Genomic DNA, 19,877 nt, shown 5'->3' on the forward strand with positions numbered 1-19,877 from the left:
GTGCACCCCTCAGAGGGAACATTGTCCTGTACACTATGGCGAGTCAGTGAAGCAGGTATTACTAGATTAGAGGCTGAGAAGCAAGTCATCAGTTTCTTCCAGTAAGCGATAGTAAGGGCTGAGGTAGTCATCCCCTGGCAGATGAAAGTAGGAGACTTGGGATTGGAATGAGAATGGGGAGTGGCATTCAGGGGGTGGTGCCATTCATGGGGATGGAGAAAAAGGAAAGGAGCAGATTTAGGGAGAGATGAGAATCTCTGTTTGGGACATGTTCTAGATTTGTGGGTCTGAAGTTCAGCAGAGAGGCTGGGGCTAGAGAGAGAGGCTTGGGAGTCACCGGGGTGTAAGGGGCAACAGAGGTCGAGAGTCTGGATGGCGTGCCGCTGGTGACCAACATGTCACCACACCTTGCTCGCTGTTCATGGCCCTCTAGGAAGTTTGTCTCCCGGCAAGACTGGATGTTCTTTGAGGACAGGAATACTTCCCATTGTAGCCTTCAGTATACAGCGTGCATCTCCATGCTAGGAAAATGGTCAGGAACAGAACTTCTAGAGCAGAAAGGAATCTTAAAAACCATATTAACATGAGAGAATGAGGCCCAACATTGTTCAACCACTTGCCTGTGGTCACTCAGCAAAACAGCCACCGCTCTGGCTGAAGGACGAGGTCTTAAGACTGCCAGCCTTGCGCCCTTTCCAGGAGGCCACATTGCCTCGGGGTGGTGAGTTGACAGCACCCAGGTGAGTGAAGGAGCTTGGGCTTTGGGCTGATCTAGCTTCCTGGAGCCTCAGTTTCATCATCGTCAGGATTGTTAGGGGTTGATTGGGTCCGAGTCTCTTGTGATGCAATGAACATAGTGCCGGGCACCCTGTCGGTGCTCAATAAATGTTTATTTACCATTCATTTCCCTCAAGAAGATAGGGGGTTTGGAACAACGTGGTCAGGTTGGAGCTGTGACCTGAAAGGCTGAAGGCTGAGCAGCACGATCTTGGACATCAAATCAGCCCTCAGCAATCAGTTAAGAGCCACCGAATAAATACATGTATATGTATAACTGAATCCCTTTGCTGTAGACCTGAAATTAACATATTGTTAATCAACTATACTCCAATAGAAAATAAAAGGTTAGAAAACAAAAGAGCCACCGCTTTCCTCTAGGAGGTTTAAAGGTGCAACTAGCTCAGGCCACCTCTGCCGAGTGTAGGCGTGGTCAGTGTCCCCTCCCTCCTCCTTTCACTCTCCTTTCTAGGCTCCGCCCCGGCTGTCTCGCTTCTCGACGCTCCAGCCCCAGAAAGGACTGTTTCCTTGCTGGCTACAGTGTTTTTTTTGAGGGTTAGGTGCTGCCAGAGAAATAACCAAGGAAGAGGCGTCTGTGTTTAGAAGGTAAGGTGGGCAGAAGGAGAAGAGCTGGGAAAGCTTGAGAAGTTGTTTTCTTTGAAGGATTCCTTGGGCTTTGGGGACTGGAGATGACAGTGGGTGTAGAACTGGGGGAGAGGAGAGAGCTCACAGAGCCAGCTGGTCAGCCCCAGGGGGCCCTTTGGGCCTGAGCCCAGCTGAGATTCCCAGGGTTCTGTGACAATCCACACATTGTTTATGGAAGTCATCTCAGTTTATCAGGAACATCTTGTCATGTGGAGAAAATGAAACTGAAAGCAGGACTCTTCCCTTGCAGTGTTTTTGATGGGTTATTTTCATTTTCTACTCTGATATTTCACTTGGGGGGTTCTTTTATTATTATTATCATTATCGTCATTTTTATTTGCATTTCCTCAAAAGGAGTCCAAGATGTGGTATTCTTAAACGATTGTGTTACACTGAAGTTAGCAGTTGGAGGTGGGCTGGAATAAATAAAAGACCGGAGGAGGAACGAAGTTCGAAGAAACCCTGAGTCTTCCAGGTTTCTCCGAGATTCTTCCCTTCTCTGGTCCTTTATTCCAGCCCACCTCACACTCACTGTCACCGGAAGTGTTTACACAAACATTGGGTCCAGAGAGTTCATTACCGGGTGATTGTGCTTCCGCTGCACATTTGATTAGACCTCTGAGGCAAGGGCTTTGACACTGTCGGAGGGGGTGAGATTGCTGAAAGATGGTTGCTCTGTGAATTTTGCAGCGGATGTAGTTATGTAAATATTCAGGTAACAGTTTGCTGCCATCTGCTGTTTGAATTGGGTCTAAATTTCTCAGAGCTGATCAAGGGCAGTTGGATTAAACTGACACCCCAGGTTCCCTATTTGTGTAGTGTGTATATGCACGTGGGTGGGGAGACTGGGATTTGTTAACTTTTGTTTTCATAAACGGACGTAATTAGCTCTACCATTTATTGAAGGCTTAATATTTCCCCCTCTCCCTACTTCAATGCACTTTATACGGGGGACTGTATTTATTGTTGCCCCCATTTGAGGGAACAGAAAATTGAGACTTAATAATCTAAGGTTACACGATTAGGAAGTAAGAGTCTAGAATTACACGACCAGGGGCTCAAACTTCGATCTTGCTGAGTTGGGAGTCCGAGTTCTTAACCATACTCTACACTAGTTTGAATAGGACTGCACACATGCAAAGAACCAGGAATGTTCTGAGCGTGTTCAACCAGAAACACAAACTGATGAAAAACACATATTTTCTTATTAAATGAGGGCTCTGGTTTTTTTAAAAGGCCATCTATTTCTAGTAAGAGTATGTTTATGTGGCACTGGGGAAAAATGTATTCATATAGGTTGAGAATCCTAAAAGCAATCATAGCCTTTGACTCGGCATTCAGTTCTTTGAAATCTATCATAAGAGATCTATTATAAGATCTGTCATAAGAAAAGAAGCTAAAGTAAGCTCTAAATTTGCTCCAACATTATTTCGAATTGTGAAAAAAATAATCATTTTGAAACTCTGTTTTAAAAGTTATTTTAAAAATTTGCTCCATAGTAGAGAACTGAAAAACCTCTCTGATGGCATGTTGCATAGCCATCAAAATGTTTTAAAACACTTGTAGGGCTTCCCTGGTGGCGCAGTGGTTGAGAGTCCGCCTGCCGATGCAGGGGAGACGGGTTCGTGCCCCGGTCCGGGAAGATCCCACATGCCGCGGAGCTGTTGGGCCCGTGAGCCGTGGCCGCTGAGCCTGCGCGTCCGGAGCCTGTGCTCCGCAACGGGAGAGGCCGCAACAGTGAGAGACCCGCGTACCGCAAAAAAACCCCAAAAAAATCCCACTTGTAATAACATAGGACATTATTTATAATAAGGCATTAAATGAAAGGAGGCAGGATACAAAGTTACTTACAGAGCATGAGCCCAACTATTTTTTTAAAAATCTATAGAAATATACTAAAATATTAACAATACCTGTTCCTGGGCAGTGGGAGAATAAAGTAATAATTTTCTTGTTTAAAATTTATATATATTTATAATATTCTATAATAAAAATTTCTATAATAGATGTATTTTGAAAAAGTTGCTAGTAAAATTAATTTCTCAAATTCAAATGTTTTCGTTTTTTTATAAATTTATCTATTTTTGGCTGCATTGGGTCTTCGTTGCTGTGTTCAGGCTTTCTCTAGTTGCTGCGAGCAGGGGCTACTCTTCGTTGCGGTGCACAGGCTCCTCATTGCGGTGGTTTCTCTTGTTGTGGAGCATGGGCTCTAGGCGCGTGGGCTTCAGTAGTTGTGGCTCACGAGCTTAGTTGCTCCACAGCATGTGGTATCTTCCCGGACCAGGGCTCGAACCCGTGTCCCCTGCATTGGCAGGCAGATTCTTAACCACTGCACCACCAGGGAAGTCTAAATGTTTTCTCACTATTATAAAATTATGAAGTTCCTCTCTCATCTCCAGGTGGAAAGTCGGAAGACTTCAAGAGTATTGTCCTTCCTGATACTGGTGGTCTGTAGCCAGATAATTCTGATTTACCCTGACAGGATTTTCTAAGAGTTCCACGTCTCTTTGATCAAATCCCAAGGAGATAAGTTTTTCATTTTCTTGAAAAAAAGGCAAAAAATTTGTAACCAGTGGTATTTACCATCATGGAGACCAAGAGCCCTAACAATCCTCAGGAAAGACCCACACCCTCTACTAACGGGAGGGTTTCAGAGGAAGACAACCATTTGTTGATTAAAGCTACTAAAGAAGATGACATTGAGCTGGTCCAGCAATTGCTAAAAAAAGGGGCTGATGCCAATTTCCAGGATGAAGAATGGGGCTGGTCACCTTTGCATAATGCAGTACAAAGTGGCAATGAGGACATTGTGGATCTTCTGCTTAACTATGGTGCTGAGCCTTGTCTGCGGAAGAGGAACGGGGCCACTCCCTTCATAGTTGCTGGCATCACTGGAAACGTGAAGGTGCTCAAACTTTTATTTCCGAAAGTAGCAGATGTCAATGAGTGCGACGTTCATGGCTTCACAGCTTTCATGGAAGCCTCTGCATATGGTAGAGTCGAAGCCTTAAGATTCCTGTATAAGAATGGAGCAAAGGTGAATTTGCATCGAAAGACAAAGCAGGATCAAGAGAAGATTAGGAAAGGAGGGGCCACTGCTCTCATGGATGCTGCTGAAGAAGGGCATGTAGATGTCGTGAGGATCCTCCTTCACGAGATGGGGGCAGATGTCAATGCCCGAGACAATATGGGCAGAAATGCTTTGACCTATGCTCTTCTGAACTCTGACAATGAGAAGGTGAAGGCCATTACTCGCCTTCTGCTGGACTGTAAGGTTGATGTCAGTGTGAGGGGGGAAGGAAAGAAGACGCCCCTGATCCTGGCAGTGGAAAAGAAGAACCTGGGTTTGGTACAGATGCTTCTGGAACAAAAACATATAGAGATCAATGACACAGACAATGAGGGCAAAACAGCACTGCATCTTGCTGTTGAACTCAAGCTGAAGGAAATCGCCCAGTTGCTGTGCCACAAAGGAGCCAGAACAGATTGCGGAGACCTTCTTGCCATAGCAAGGCGCAATTATGATCATGACCTTGCAAAGTTTCTTCGCCAGCATGGAGCCGTAGAAGATTTTCACCCTCCTGCTCAAGACTGGAAGCCGCAGAGCTCACGTTGGGGGGAAGCCCTGAAACATCTCCACAGGATATACCGCCCTATGATTGGCAAACTTAAGATCTTTATTGATGAAGAATATAAAATTGCTGACACTTCTGAAGGGGGCATCTACCTGGGGTTCTATGAAGACCAAGAGGTAGCTGTGAAGCTATTCTATGAAGGCAGCACACATGGACAAAATGAAGTCTCCTTGTTGCAGAGCAACCGAATCAACAGTAATGTGGTGACATTCTATGGCAGTGAGAACTACAAGGGCTCTCTGTATGTGTGCCTCGCCCTGTGTGAACACACACTGGAGGAGCACTTGGCCGACCACAGAGGGGAGGCTGTGCAAAATAAGGAAGATGAGTTTGCTCGAAATGTCCTCTCATCTCTATTTAAGGCTGTTGAGGAACTACACCTGTCTGGATACACTCACCAGGATCTGCAGCCACAAAACATGTTAATAGGTAAGTCCCCAGTGTTCTCTCAGAAACATAGGGCCTTTTGTTACGAGAGGAAAGGATTTTCATGGCAGAACAGGGAAGAACTAGAGTCAGTGTGGATTGTTCAGTTTGAGGATTAATGTAACAAATCGACAGTGACAGTGCAACCTCTCCTGCTACCAGGTATAACCCGTATTCCACGTGGAGGTCAAGGATGCCAATGGAATAGCAGGCTAACCTTATATTGCCCTTGGCAAATACGAATTTGTAGGTCTTGGATGGAGCCAGCTCCAGAAGTTTGAATTCTTAGAGTAGTCTGCAAGTCAGGGAACCTAGAAAGTGTGTTCCTTCAGAGAAGGTGGCAGTTACAGTGAAACTTAATGGCAAAGCTGAGGTTAAAATTGGGATCCAGGTTAAGATGTGACACGGTGAAACATACTGCAAGCAGACCGAACAAGTCAGCGTCCACTGCTGCAAACCGAAACCAAAATAAACTGAAGCAACATTCAAAGATACAAGCAGAGCTGAGGGCTTCGCTGGTGGCGCAGTGGTTAAGAATCCGCCTGCCAACGCAGGGGACACGGGTTCGAGCCCTGGTCCAGGAAGATCCCACCTGCTGCAGAGCAACTAATCCTGTGCGCCACAGCTACTGAGCCAGCGAGCCACAACTACTGAGCCCGTGAGCCACAACGACGCACCTAGAGCCCATGCTCCACAACAAGAGAGGCCACCACAATGAGAAGCCTGCACACTGCAACGAAGAGTAGCCCCTGCTCGCCGCAACTAGAGAAAACCTGCACAGCAACGAAGACCCAACACAGCCAAACAAACAAACAAACAAAAAAACGAAGCAGAGTAGGGAACAAATGTATGGACCCCAAGGGGGGGAAAGTGGGGGGGCAGCGAGATGAATTGGGAGACTGGGATTGACATATATACACTAATACGTATAAAATAGATAACTAAGAACCTGCTGTATGAAAAATAAATAAATAAAATAAAATTCAAAACTTCCAAAAAAAACAAAAAAAAACAAAAAACACAAGCAGAGCTGAGTGTAAAGTCCCAGGGGGCAAGGTGGGACAGTAAAAAGAGCCTTGGCTTCAGCCATATTTAAGGAGCCTTGCAGCCTTGTCCCACCACTTTGTAGCTTTGTAACCTCAAGCAAGTTGCTTAATGAAAAGAGCATTGGTTTCCTCACTTGAGACCGATAATGCCTCCTTCATAAGGTTGTTATGAGGTCTAAGTACAGTATGTCAAATGGACAAGTCATCTGTACGTTGTAAGTGCCCAACAAAGGCCAGGTACTTGTCTAGAGGGCTAAGCAGAAGCAGATACCTAACCTACAGACATGCACTGACATTTAAGCTTGGTGTAAGGGACCAGGGCAAAAAGAAGATGTGGGTACTGAGAGTCAGAGAACGGTACTTAAGGTCCTGGAAGAGAGAAATAGGTAGACGTAAGATCTGGTTTCAGTGTGAGGACAGGTGTTTGTGGCACTCCTTCCTGGTTTTAAGCAACTTTGCTGGGGAGACTGACAAGGGCCAGAAATATGTGCAACTCTACCCAGTAAGGAAGAGTCTTTGAGGTTCAGCCAAAGGTGAGGTCCTTCCCAAGTTTACCTGCTGATCTTGATGCAAAAGGATCACACATCACGTTCTAAAGAAAAATAAGTTGTGACTACCTATTCTTTGAAATTTCTAGCACCACTTCTTCCATTCTTAAGCTTGAACAGTAAAGAACTGATTATATTTCTGCCTCAAGGTGGCGAACCTAGCACATACTGCAGACTCTTCCCTGTATTAAATCCCTCAAATGATGGGAAATGATTTTTAAATGAATTCATAACTGAGATCAACATTAAAAAAAGAATTCCTAGAGGACAAAATCCTTGAAGAATCATGGAGAGACTAAACATAGATAGGATGGGATTGAAGAATAATACAGGAGTCCAGGACAAATGCAGGAAGCCACAGATAAACATTACTTATGAACGTAGGAACATTGTAGAAAAGTGCCACTCCAAAGTGATGGAAGCCAGAAGCAGGAGAGGACCAAGGACCAGCTAGCAGGCAGATTGCTGCGACAGTCGACACTAGGAAGATCAAACCCTGGGCTTCCCCTCTTCCCCAGGGACCAAGCATCTATGACAGACCTTTCTTCTACAGACAGGGGGACTGCTTGAGACACTGGGTCATTGGTGATATCAAGAGAAACAAAGAGCAGTTAAACATGGAAGATTTCTGCCAAAGCAGCTACTAAGTGGCATGTCCTGCTTACCCCCGAGCTTCACTGAATAAAATGCAAAGCAGAAGCTCTGACGACTGCTTCCATCCCTCCACCCTGTTGGGTGGCATTAACAGAAACAACTCACAGGACGTCAGGGAGTCTCAACCGCAAAGTAAGGCTTACAGTCGAAAATCACTTAGGATATTTAAGAGGTGCCAATACCGTGAAAGAGAGGCATGAAACAGAAGAATTTACACCCAAAGAAACATAGCTAACCAAATGTGTAAGTTTCCATGGCTGTTAAAAGAAATTGTCACAAATCTGGTGGCTTAAAACAACAGGAATTTAATCTCCCACAGTTCTGGAGGCCAGAAGTATGAAACCAATTCCACTGGCACCAAATCAGGTGTCAGCAGGGCCAAATTCCCTCTCTACACTGTAGTACAGAAACTGAGCATAAGCATTAAAACTTATTATAGCACTTTAACAATGTCTGTTGAAACTAAAAATAAAAAATTGGGGCGTGTAAAAAACAAATCAAATGTTAGAAGAGATGTGAGGTATTCCATTAGGTACTTTCAAATTTCAGTAGCAGAAAACTCGACTCCAAGTGGCTTAAATAAGTGAAGGGAATTTATCACTTCAAATAATTGAAAGTCGTCTGTGGTTTATGATCTGCATCCCATCTGCCCCTTCAACCTCATCACAAGCAACTTTCTGACTCTGTCCCTCCTCCCTAAGTGCACACTTGGGCCTTCCTTCCGCCAGAGTGGAATTCTCCACGCATTCCTATCTGGAATTCTCTCTTCCCTCTGTTCCCCATTCCACTCACCTACCCAAATTCTACTTTCTGATCTTTTCTGTCTAGGCGTCTCTTCCTTTTTGTTTTTTTGGCTGCACCATGCGGCATGTGGGATCTTATTTCCTCAACTAGAGGTTGATCCCATGCCCCCTGCAGTGGAAGTTTGGAGTCCTAACCACCGAACCAGCAGGGGATTCCCTAGGCGTCTCTTCCTTAAGGAAAACTTCTCCACCCTCCCTGCACCCCCACCCCAGCCATGTAGCTCTTCTTGTGATACACTTTTAGGGCATCCTGCACTTTTGGCTAGCATTTTCAAAATTGCAATTAATTTAATGTTTATCCTCCTTTAGTATCGGTCTCCTTGCCCAGAGACTCTAAACTCTGTAGGGCCAGGACTGTGTTCTCCTTCCTCACCATCATTTTTTTCCCCTCACTAAACACTTGTTGAATGATTTAATGGGTTCCTTTTTGTTAGACTCTGAGTTTCCTCACAACTGTGATGTCTAAGTTCATAATGAGAGGAGTTTGAGAAGCACACAGTTGTACTGGCCATCATTCTATGTGGGGTTACCCAACCTTCCTCTCAGACTCCTTTAAGCCACCTCTTCGAGGACAAATTACTGACTCACCCACCTTTCATTTTGTTCCTGACCTCTCTCATCCATGCATCCCTCTTTCTGAGGACTTAGTGGCTTCCTTTAAGGGAGGAAGATTCTGAAGGGGACAAGGAGACAGTGACTCATTACAAGCACATGGTTTATTCGTGGTAACAGATTACAATGTCTTAGTGGGCAGTGACTAGTGGGCTTGATTTGGTGGAATGCTATGCTTAAGGTGGTCTTGGATTCGGATCCTTGTTGTTTGGTTGTTCTTTAGCTATAGGATGTAACCTTAACTCCTGCCAGCAGCTTCTTTACAGATCTGTGCTCTTTGACCCCAGGAGTTGCATGACTGGGGAGCTGGTTATACTTATCCCCATGCTTCCCCGCCCCTTGGCTTGGAACAAATAAAATGTAAGTCCTGCTCTTGACAGATACCTGAGAGATCAAACGACACAGTGCACATGACAGGGTTTTGAGAAGCAAACAACAAAGCAGATATGAGCTTATCATTGTCTTCCTCAGAGATGATAGATTGTACATTGTGTTGCAGACTTATTTAAATTAATTACAGCATATGGAGAATGAGGATTTTCAATGCATCTCTACAAACCATCCCTTAGATTACAAGAATGGCGCTTACCTGGCAGATTTCGATAAAAGCATCAAGTGGACCGGAGATCCACAGGAAATCGAGAGAGATCTAGAGGTAATTTCTACAAACAATTTACTTTTCCATCTTTCTGCTTCCTTCTTTGTTCATTACCTTACTCCCTGTGGCCAGTTAGAGGATGTTCCTATTTCAACCAGAAGGAAAGACATTTCACAGCATTTCCCTGGTACTCACTGCCTTCACTCCCTTGCAGACAGCCAAGTGGGTGTGGGGTTGACCATCGCTGTGGCCCCTTTCTCTATCTCTTTAGATCTCTCTCTGACCCCACAGGCTGAATAGTAAATACACCGAACATGCCACAGTGCTTCCAGAATTACAGCCAGGAGATTTTCTCCAAAATAATTCCACAATTCCTGTAGGAGGTATTTTCTGCCTAAAGACAAAGTAAATGAGATTTCTTTTCCCACTCTATTCAAACACGTGTGCCAAACTCCTAGGAGGGCCAGTGACTAAGGCCCTCTCAAGCACAGCGGAGGGATGGGATCGATCCGCAACTCAAAAGAGACTAAACTTGGCCCCAAAGATTAAGATCCTGAAAGAACTGTTTCTCCAGAGACAGAACAGAGACGTAGCCTCTGCAGACCACGGCTCCCAGATAGATTCTGAGCTTGTCAGCGCAGCTCTCGCCTGGAGTTTTCCAGGGCGCTGAACTTCCAACCCAATAGACAAGAACTCTCCATCCATGCCTGGCCTTTCTGGTTCAGTGGCTCCAGATTTTAGCTCCTTCACTGACTGGTGTCCTTCCCAGTGCAGTTTCTATGCTGGCCTCCTTCCTGGTCCTTCCTCCCTTGCTGTGCCCTGACTCCTGGGGCCTTCACTCTATTCTGTGGGACCTGGTCTGGCTCCTTTATCTGTGGCCTGACATAGGCCCGACCCAAAGTCCCAGTTCCCAGCCAGACTCTGAGCATCCCCCTTGTTTAAAACCTTCTCCCTTTCCCCTGTTTATCTAAATTCTATCCATACTTTGAGGTCTAGCTCAAATTCCTCTTCCTCTAAGCAGTCTGCCCTGACAACTCTGGCCTGGGATTATCTTTTGTTCCTTATAAACCTAAACCTATAAACTATACTACCTTGAAGGGGTAGTATCCTAAACTATACTACCTTGAAGAGTTCTCTATGCACAAGCCCATGCCTTCTCTCCCTGACCAGGCTGTGGAATCTCCTCGAGATTCTACCCGTTTTCCATTTGCTCATAGCCTGTGCCACACCCTCCAAAGTTCCCCAAATAGAGTGATAATTCATAAGTGCTTTTGGCTTGATTTATGGCTTTTGTGTAGGCCCTGGGACTGCTGGTCCTGTACGTGGTAAACCAGGGAGACATTTCTTTTGAGAGTCTGAAGGATCTAAGAACTGAAGAGTTGATTCAACTTTCTCCAGATGAGGAAACTTCGGACCTCATTCATCACCTGTTCTCCCCTGGGGACAATGTGAAGGACCTTCTGAGTGGCCTGCTGGGTCATCCCTTCTTTTGGAGTTGGGCGAGGTAAGGAAAACTGAGTGTATATTACAGGCCTCCAGGACAGAGACAGTGAGCGTATTAGTCAGGGCTCTTTATATATGTACAAAATAAGGAAATGCCTCATGCAATATTGGGGCTGAGAAGTTCCACTATTTGCCATCTTCAAGCTGGTGACCCAGGAAAGCCAATGGTGTAATTTAATCTGAATCCAAAGGTCTGGGAACCAGGGGAGCCGAAGATGGAGATTCCAGTAAGGGCCTGAAAGCCTGAGAACTGGGACAGCTGAGGGCAAGAGAAGAGCCATGTCCCAGCTGAAGCAACCAGGCAGAGAGGGGCGAATTTCCCCTTTCGTTCTAGGCAGGCCCTCCATAGATTCGATGATGCCCACTCACATTGGGGACGGCCATCTGCTTTACTGAGTCCACTGGTTCAAATGCTAATCTCCTTGGAAACGTCCTCACAGACACACCCAGAATATTTAATCTGGGCCTTGTGTGGTCAGTGACATTAACACATAAAATTAACCATCATGGTGAGGTGGGCAGGAGTCAGGCTGGGAGTCAGCAGACCCAGGCTTTTCTCTCAGCTTGGCATTTCCTGGGTGGGTGTCATTGGAGCAGTGACTTAACTTCTCTGGATCTGGTTTTCTCCATTGAAGAATAGAAAAAGGATGAGGGAAAACAGAGAGAGAGAGAGCTCTCCCCTTATGCAGATTTTAGAGACATGCTTTTACTACTCCTATCAAAAGCCAAAATCTAATAGTTCTGTAAAGAGTGGGAAGGATGGGACAACCGTGATGATTCTGTCATTCTCAGCCGCTACAGGACCCTTAGGGATGTGGGAAATGAATCAGACATCAAAAAGAGAAATGCTAAAGGCAAGATCCTCCGGCTTCTGCAACCTGGAACATCTGAAGTTTCCACAAGTTTTGACCAGTGGACAACTAAGGTGTGAACAACTCCTATGGTCTTGGAGTTACTCCAGGAATAAGAATCTGTGTCATGTGTTATGTTGGTTTCCCTAACTTTTTTATACTATGGGCCTGGCCCAACCAAGTGGTGAGAAAGGGGATTTTCCTCTCCCTCCTCCCATCCCAGGTCCCCTCTGCCCTTTTGAGTCTCTGCTCCAGGCCAGGCCCTCCTGAGAGACCATCCAGGCTCTTCTTTAGGATGGCCTTGTCACAGCCCAAGAGCCTTTTTCGTTTCTTTTCTTTTCTCTTTCTCTCAAGCCTTATTTTCTGAGCGAGGTCTGACTAATAATTCTATTTCCACTGTGACAAGAGCAGCTGATTAAATAGAGTTTAGCCCAAAGGAGGTACTCCCCCATGGGGCATTTCCATCTAGGGAGACTGGCTGCCTCTGCTGTCAATGTACAGCCCTGCCTGAGCATCCATATACACACCTATTTTCTGTATGAGAGAATAGAAAATGAAAAAAAAAAAAAAGGAAAAAAAGATGATCTTTCAAATTCCTCCTCTTCCAGAGAAGGTCCACTCAATATAGTGGAACATAAAAATTAATCACCATTTCAGTCTAGTCAGTACTATCAGAGCTTTCGTTATTATTAACGAGCAGACATCTATCAAGTACCAGTATGTGTTAGGCCCATGCAAGGTCAGAGATATACAAAACAGAGCACAGCATCCATGTGGGGCGGAGAGACCCACAGAATGATGGCTGTGGGATACATGCTGGGTACCCCAGGGACATGGGCAAAGCATTATGGGAAAATCCATAACTCTCAAGTCTTTGAGTGAGACCAGCAGCTTCTGTATCTTAAGCCTGATGTAGGACTCTTGCTTCTTCCAAACCTCTTCATTTCTGCATCTCATTTTGCTTTCCTTCCCTTGCTTGCCTCTAGACCACATATCACACTCATAATTGCTGGCTGAACGTCTCTCTTTCTTGCTACACAGTAAGTTCCACGAGGGCAGAGACCATCCGTTATCTTGTCTGTCATTGTATTCTTGGCATGGAGTAGGTGTGCCATGACTCTTTGCTAAATGAATGTCTATAAAAGTTCAGCTAAAAATTAAACTTGTAGAAACAAAGACATTTGAAACCAGAGCAGATGATCGTAATAGCTAACAATCACGTAGTGCTAACTACATGGCAGCTGTAGTTCTCAGGACTTTCCATGAGTAACCACAGTTAATCTTTACAACAGCCTCTGAGGCAATTAGCTCCATCTTGCAGGTGGGTAAACTGAGGCACAGACAAGTGATTTGTTTCAAAGGCACAGAATCAGTAAAGGGTGCAGCAGGATTTGAAGCTGGGCACTCTGGCTTAAAGGCCATGTGCTAACCTGTAGCTGATAGAGATTGTCATCTTCTTTTTCTTTTCAATGTCTGAGACAGAGAAACAGTACTACAGGCAACAGAAAGGAGAAATCCAACCTCAAGAGTGGTTGCAAAAGTAGAAATAAGAGAAGTATAGAGCACAAAGCACAGAAGAAGCAGGTGATAAAAGCTATTGTTTCCCTTCTTTTCTCACTCTCCACTCAGTGTTAAATGGAGCATTATTTTCAGACCATATAGGAAAGTCATTCTCTTGAAGGTTAATTATCTGGCCTTTACTTTCTGTTTGAAAGCAGAAGCAAGGTTTGAGAAAATGCAGTGGTGTTGGGTAAATTATCAATCAAAGCCCAAAGGTCCAGAGGCATAAGAAGGAAGGACAGGATTGGAATGAAGAGGAAAGTACAAATAAAATGCTAAATATCACTAGAGAGATAAAGTTTATGGAGGTAATGGAATGTTATCAGTCATCAGATGTGATGATACAGGTGGGTTCTAAGGTGCAAAAATGTAATTTTAAAAAGTGTTTCCAGGGGCTTCCCTGGTGGCGCAGTGGTTGAGAGTCCGCCTGCTGATGCAGGGGACGCGGGTTCGTGCCCCGGTCCGGGAAGATCCCACATGCCGCGGAGCGGCTGTGCCCGTGAGCCATGGCCGCTGAGCCTGCGCGTCCGGAGCCTGTGCTCCGCAACGGGAGAGGCCACACAGTGAGAGGCCCGCGTACCACAAAAGAAATAAATAATTTAAAAAAAAAAGTGTTTCCAGAGAACAAGATACAACAACGAGGAACCTGGGAGACAAGGGAGTTGGAGAAAATGGGGCTGAACCCAAAGACGCAAGACTCTATCATCCAGAGAAAGGAGCCTCAGTTTTATTTATAAACATGAAAAATTATGGTAGAACTACTTTTTTATCCTCAGATAATTTACATAAGATTTTATTCTGATTGTACTTCAAATGACAAAAAGGATACCCAATCTACTGTAATAGAAGGTACAGAATTGAAAAGCGAATAGGAAAATAGAGATATAGAAAAAAAGATAATACAAATGAGACCAAATATTAAATGTGCCAATTCCCCTAGAGAAACATTTAAAACTGGTTAAAAATAAAAATATAAAAACGTATTTAATCAACAAGGTCCTACTGCATAGCACAGGGAACTATATTCAATACCCTCTAATAAACCATAATGGAAAAGAATGTGAAAAAGAATATGTATATATATGTATAACTGAATCACTTTGCTGTACCAGAAATTACAACATTGTAAATCAACTATACTTCAATAAAAAAAATGGGGAAAAAAAAAAAAAGGCCACGTGCTAAAGCAGCTCACTGCACAATGTTAATGATGCCGTCAAGTCCACCAAATCATTTAATTGCCAAGGAAGTTGAGGCTCAGAGGTGGAACCCCTAATACTCAGGGCTGGAAAGCCAGAGGTTGGCAGAACTGGAAAGAGAATTCTGTTCTTTTGTCTCCCAGTTCATTGGTTCTTTCCCTTAAATTTCATTGACATATGTGGAATTTTGATTGACTTCAAGTCTTATCTTGTTTTTGTTTTCATTTTCAGCTTTGTTGTCCTGTTGATTTTGGTGACTTGCCCATTTTCCTGGGCGTGCAACCAGTTTTCCAGTGTGGACTCCACCTTCTTCACATGGCTGCCTCTTCTCGCACACATACATGCTCAGCATTTCTCACATGTGCTCCACACATAGTACCCCCAGGCAGGCTTCTAGTCACCAGTTACTCTTCCTAAGGGACCCTCTGGCTTCATGGTTGTTGCATCTTATTCTCTTACTCCAGACTCTTTCTACCTATCAGAGCCATCTACAAGAGGAAGGCATTATTATTATTTTATTTTTTTGCGGTATGCGGGCCTCTCACTGTTGTGGCCTCTCCCATTGCGGAGCACAGGCTCCGGACGCGCAGGCTCAGTGGCCATGGCTCACGGGCCCAGCCGCTCCGCGGCATGTGGGATCCTCCCGGACCGGGGCACAAACCCGTGTCCCCTGCACCGGCAGGCAGACTCTCAACCACTGCGCCACCAGGGAAGCCCAGGAAGGCATTATTAATATGATAGCAGCTGCCCTGGGAGACCTAGGGACAAGGAGAAACATGTAACCTTTGGAAACATAATTACAAACAAAACAAAACAAAGAACAACCACGCTCACTATGGTAATGGCTGCAACGCCTGGTTTCAGTCAGGACAGCCCTCTTGAAGGAGGAGATGTAATCAAGTATGAATTTGGAAGGGTGGCCACAAGGATAGTGCTACTGTAGAGAATAGTGAGCAAATTTCCTCGTATAGTAGCCAACAATTTCCTAAACCATGTTTTAATGTAGTTAATTTCTATGAAAACAATTCTCTTGGAAAATAGATACACGCATTTAAAGTTATTTATAATTCCACATCCAAACACAACTACGGTTAGCGTTGTGGTGTACGGTGCTTACTTCCATTCTTTTTTTTGTATGTTTGTATGAATTTGCTTTATCAATTAGTGGAAAATTTGACATATATTCAAATTTGTATTCTGCCTTTTTGTATTAACATTCAGGATATATTTTGTGTTGCTACCACATTTCTGTGTAATGTTTTTTTAGATTGACAAATTTGTGATGGAAAAAATGAATGACTTTTATACAAAATGCAACAAAGGTGTTTATCGGGACACCGTGGGTGACCTGCTGAAGTTCATCCGGAATTTGGGAGAGCACATCAATGAAGCAAAGAATCGACAGTAAGTCATGTATGAGGAGTCATGTATGAGATGAGATGAGAATAATTGAAAAATAATTTATATCTGCTAATTTGATAGAAAGAAGAAAAGTTATTTTGATGAAAGTCATTCCTCCTTCTGTGTGGAAAAGGGCCATCACAAGGGTCTTACAGTCAACAGTGGACATGCCCTCCAGGTTCTCCTCTTCCTCTTCAATTTTTGCTGAGCCCCCTTTAACAGTAGGCTAGCAATTCTTGTGTGAAGAAACACAGGGGACTGCGTGGCTGGGTAAAGCGAATGTAGCATTAGAAGAGTAGCCCTGTGTTAATCCAATTCGCTTTCGCTACCAAAATTCTTAGCTCTAAACTCACAAAATACTTGCAGTTTTGAGGGATTTTTTGGATTTCAGCATTGTAGATAAGGGATTGTGGGATAGTATTATGTTCATTTTATGGATAATAAAACTAAGGTTCATAAAACTTAAGTTGCCAAAGTTTAGTCCATTAGTTGGAGAGTCAGGAGATGAATCTTGCTCTGTCAGATTCCAAAGTCCTCATTTATTCTGCTATAGAAACCGGGGGAGCAAAAAAGATTTCCAGGGCCATATGCTATAAAGGGGGGATGCAGAGTTTGGGGCAAGCATATCAAAATATTTATGTTTCATTTCAGGATGAAGTCAATAATTGGAGAACCTTCCCAGTATTTTCAGGAGAAATTTCCCGATCTGGTCATGTATGTCTATAGGAAACTACAGAACACAGAATACACAAAGCATTTTCCAAAAACTCACATCTAAATAAGCCTAGGTGTGATGGAGGTGGTGGTGGTGAGCAGGCTGGCCAGCCCTAGGGCCTCTTGAATTCAGGGAAGTACTTTTTGACTGTGTAATCCTGGGCGAGTCACAACTCTCTGGGCCTCTTGACATTTTTTTTTTTTTTTTTTGCCCACACCACGTGGCATGTGGGATCTTAGTTCCCCTACCAGGGACTGAAGCCATGCCCCCTGTAGTGGAAGCATGGAGTCCCAACCACTGGACCACCAGGGAATTCCCTGAGCCTTTTGACTAACCTGGCTGCTTGTGAGCAATGAATTGGATAGCTGATGTGTCAGTTCCTGGTGCCGTGCTCAGCATTCTCCACGTTTATAACAAAAAAAAGCATATGCTCAAACTACTCTAGTCCTTTTTAAGGGTCAAGCTTAGTGGCAGGAGCTGGGAGAGCATCCTGCTAAGATTCCTCTTGTCAACTGCACCAAAGGAGTGAGTTCCTAAACCTCTAATGCTTTATGTTTTACATCAATTATCTCATGTAATTCTCCCAACAACCTTGCAAGATAAGATTAATATCCCCTTTTAGGAACTGAAGAGCCTGAGAGACTCAGGGAAATTGAACTACTTGCCCCAGATTATACAACTTGCACAGAGCGCGGTATAAATGGACACGGTGTTATTGTTACCTCTCACTCGGCACCTTAGAACTTAATTGCTAGCTCAGAGCTCTTCTACATGAGACCCAAAAGGTCAAATGGGCTCTGGGTGGCTCATTCATTCATTCAATATTTGTTGAGCACTAACTAGTATAAGTCTAAGCACCAACTGGATGAAATGCATTCCTTCTAGAATCACCTGTGTTGGTTTTCTATTATGTCAAGGCTGTGTTTCTCAACTGTAGGCAATCTTGCCCTTCAGGGGCCATTGGGCAGTTAAAATGTCTGTCAAAGCTGAGGGTAGGGGGTTGTACTGGCATCTAGTAGATAGAGGTCAAGGATGCTGCTGAACGTTCTATGATATGCACAGGATAGCACTCCCGAAACACAGAATTATCCGGAAGAACAGAATTATCAGTGACACTGAGGTTGAGAAATTCTGCCTTAGTGCGCTGTGCTACCTTTGAACTGGCTGGGAGCCCAGGACTGTGGATTGTGTGGCTCACCTCACAGAGGACTGACTCGAGTTTGATGTCTTGCTTTTTGATCTGCAGTGAGACAGTTCCAGTTTCACCCCCTCAGGAAGTCCTCTGAGTGCCCTCACTTTCCACACCCCTGCCTGAGTGTCCTCTCTGGCTCCCTAGCACCCATGGCCACACCAGAGCATGTTTGATTCTTCCCCACTGGAATGATATATATATATATAATTGGCTCCTTAGGGCCAATGATATATATATTTTTTGATGTGTATCGTACAGCCTAGCAAAATGTCTGCCACATGGTAATGACCAATAAATATTCATTGAAAAATGAATGATCCATCTTCATACATGAGTAATAATGCTAGGACACATTTTGATGGTGTTTTATAGGTTATAAATTACACCTGCATATTTTACTTCTTTTAGTTTTCAAAATAATCCTGTAAGATAAGTGTTGTGATCCTCATTTTGCAGATGAGGAAACTAAGGTTAGAGACATGTTGATTTACTCTAATGCATAGGAAGTGTCACTGTCTGAATTTGAAAAGATTTTCTGGCATGAAGTCTGATGTTCTTTCCATTTATCCTCACTGTGGTGGTGAAGATGAAGCTTTGTAATGAGAGGAGCTGTGAGAAAAAACAGTGTCTTAGGTTCTTTCTGAAGAGGAGATGGTCTTGACTTCCCTGGTGGTCCCGTGGTTAAGGCTCTGCACTTCCAGCGCAGGGGGTGCGGGTTCGATCCCTGGTTGGGGACTAAGATACCATATGCCGCAGGGCATGGCCAAAAATAAATAAATAAATAGAATTTACAAAGGAGGTGGTCTAAAAAGGGTGTCACTGAATGAAATTAACAAGTACTGGAAGAAACAAACTGAAAACTTTTCTTTAAGGTTTTAGGAGCAGCAAGGTTGCTTTAAGTTTTAAAAGTAAGATTTGTTTTTCTGATTTGTAGTGAGTACTTCGAGATGACAATCAAATGCCCATTTGTAAAGCATATTCAATAAAACTTTGTATTACCTGAATGTCTGATTTTCTCTGAGTGACATTTCTACTTTAGAGAGTAGTGATATCTACAGTAGAAAATGCTCAGTGATTAATTCCTGGGTAAGTTTTAAGAAAGGCACCCTGCTCTTTAAAAATGGGAAAAGGAGCCTCATTTCAGCCCTCCATTAATTCGGGCACAATACACACCTTGGGGGCCCTTGTAGAAAAGGAAGGGTCTGATCACTGTGCTCTCTACTTTAATCCTCTAAGGGTTTCTGTGGACATGTTGCAAATATTTCTTATTCAGTTGCCATTATCACAAACATTTAATTGAGCTTGTAGTTCATGTTAGGTACTGTGTTAGGCAAAGTGATTCTGTGCTTGGGCTTGTCAAGCAGAAGTGCCAGTTACACAGAGACGAGGGGAGCTTGCCTGCCTAGAATGCACTGAACAAGCAACACAGGAGAGGAAAATTATGGTAAGAATAATAGTTACCACCTCTTGAGCGCCTACTGCTTTCCAGAGCCTAATGCTTTTATATCTGACATCCCATAACAAACACGACAATGCCATAAGATGTAATTATTCCCATTTTACAGAAGAGGCAACTAACGCTCAGAAAGGATTGCTAAGTTGCCCAAGTTCGTATGGGTAGTAAGTGGAAGAGCCAGGGTGCAAACCCCGGTCTGCAAGTCCAAAGGGTGTGGTTTTTCTGGAGAGCCAAAGATGGGGAGTTCAGGTAGGCT

General features: G+C 44.1%; 1 protein-coding gene across 4 annotated transcripts; it reads left to right on the forward strand.

Annotated features, from left to right (window-relative positions):
• Positions 1–1,233: 1,233 nt before the first annotated feature.
• RNASEL (ribonuclease L) lies at positions 1,234–19,169 on the forward strand. 4 transcript variants are annotated; one of them, XM_024732411.1, is made up of 8 exons: positions 1,234–1,383; positions 3,822–5,486; positions 9,716–9,801; positions 11,043–11,248; positions 12,040–12,172; positions 16,125–16,261; positions 16,340–16,436; positions 16,910–19,169. In XM_024732411.1, the coding sequence occupies exons 2-8, from the start codon at positions 4,010–4,012 to the stop codon at positions 16,982–16,984; spliced, it is 2,211 nt and encodes a 736-aa protein (XP_024588179.1). In that variant the 5' UTR covers positions 1,234–1,383; positions 3,822–4,009; the 3' UTR covers positions 16,985–19,169. The 4 variants fall into 4 exon arrangements, with proteins under 4 accessions (XP_024588179.1, XP_024588180.1, XP_024588181.1 ...); XM_024732412.1 differs by lacking the exon at positions 16,340–16,436; XM_024732413.1 differs by having other exon boundaries at positions 16,340–17,052.
• Positions 19,170–19,877: the final 708 nt, after the last annotated feature.

The sequence above is a fragment of the Neophocaena asiaeorientalis genome, unplaced genomic scaffold (assembly GCF_003031525.2).
Source record: "Neophocaena asiaeorientalis asiaeorientalis breed wild unplaced genomic scaffold, Neophocaena_asiaeorientalis_V1.1 scaffold119, whole genome shotgun sequence".
In the NCBI taxonomy this organism is placed as follows: Eukaryota; Metazoa; Chordata; class Mammalia; order Artiodactyla; family Phocoenidae; genus Neophocaena; species Neophocaena asiaeorientalis.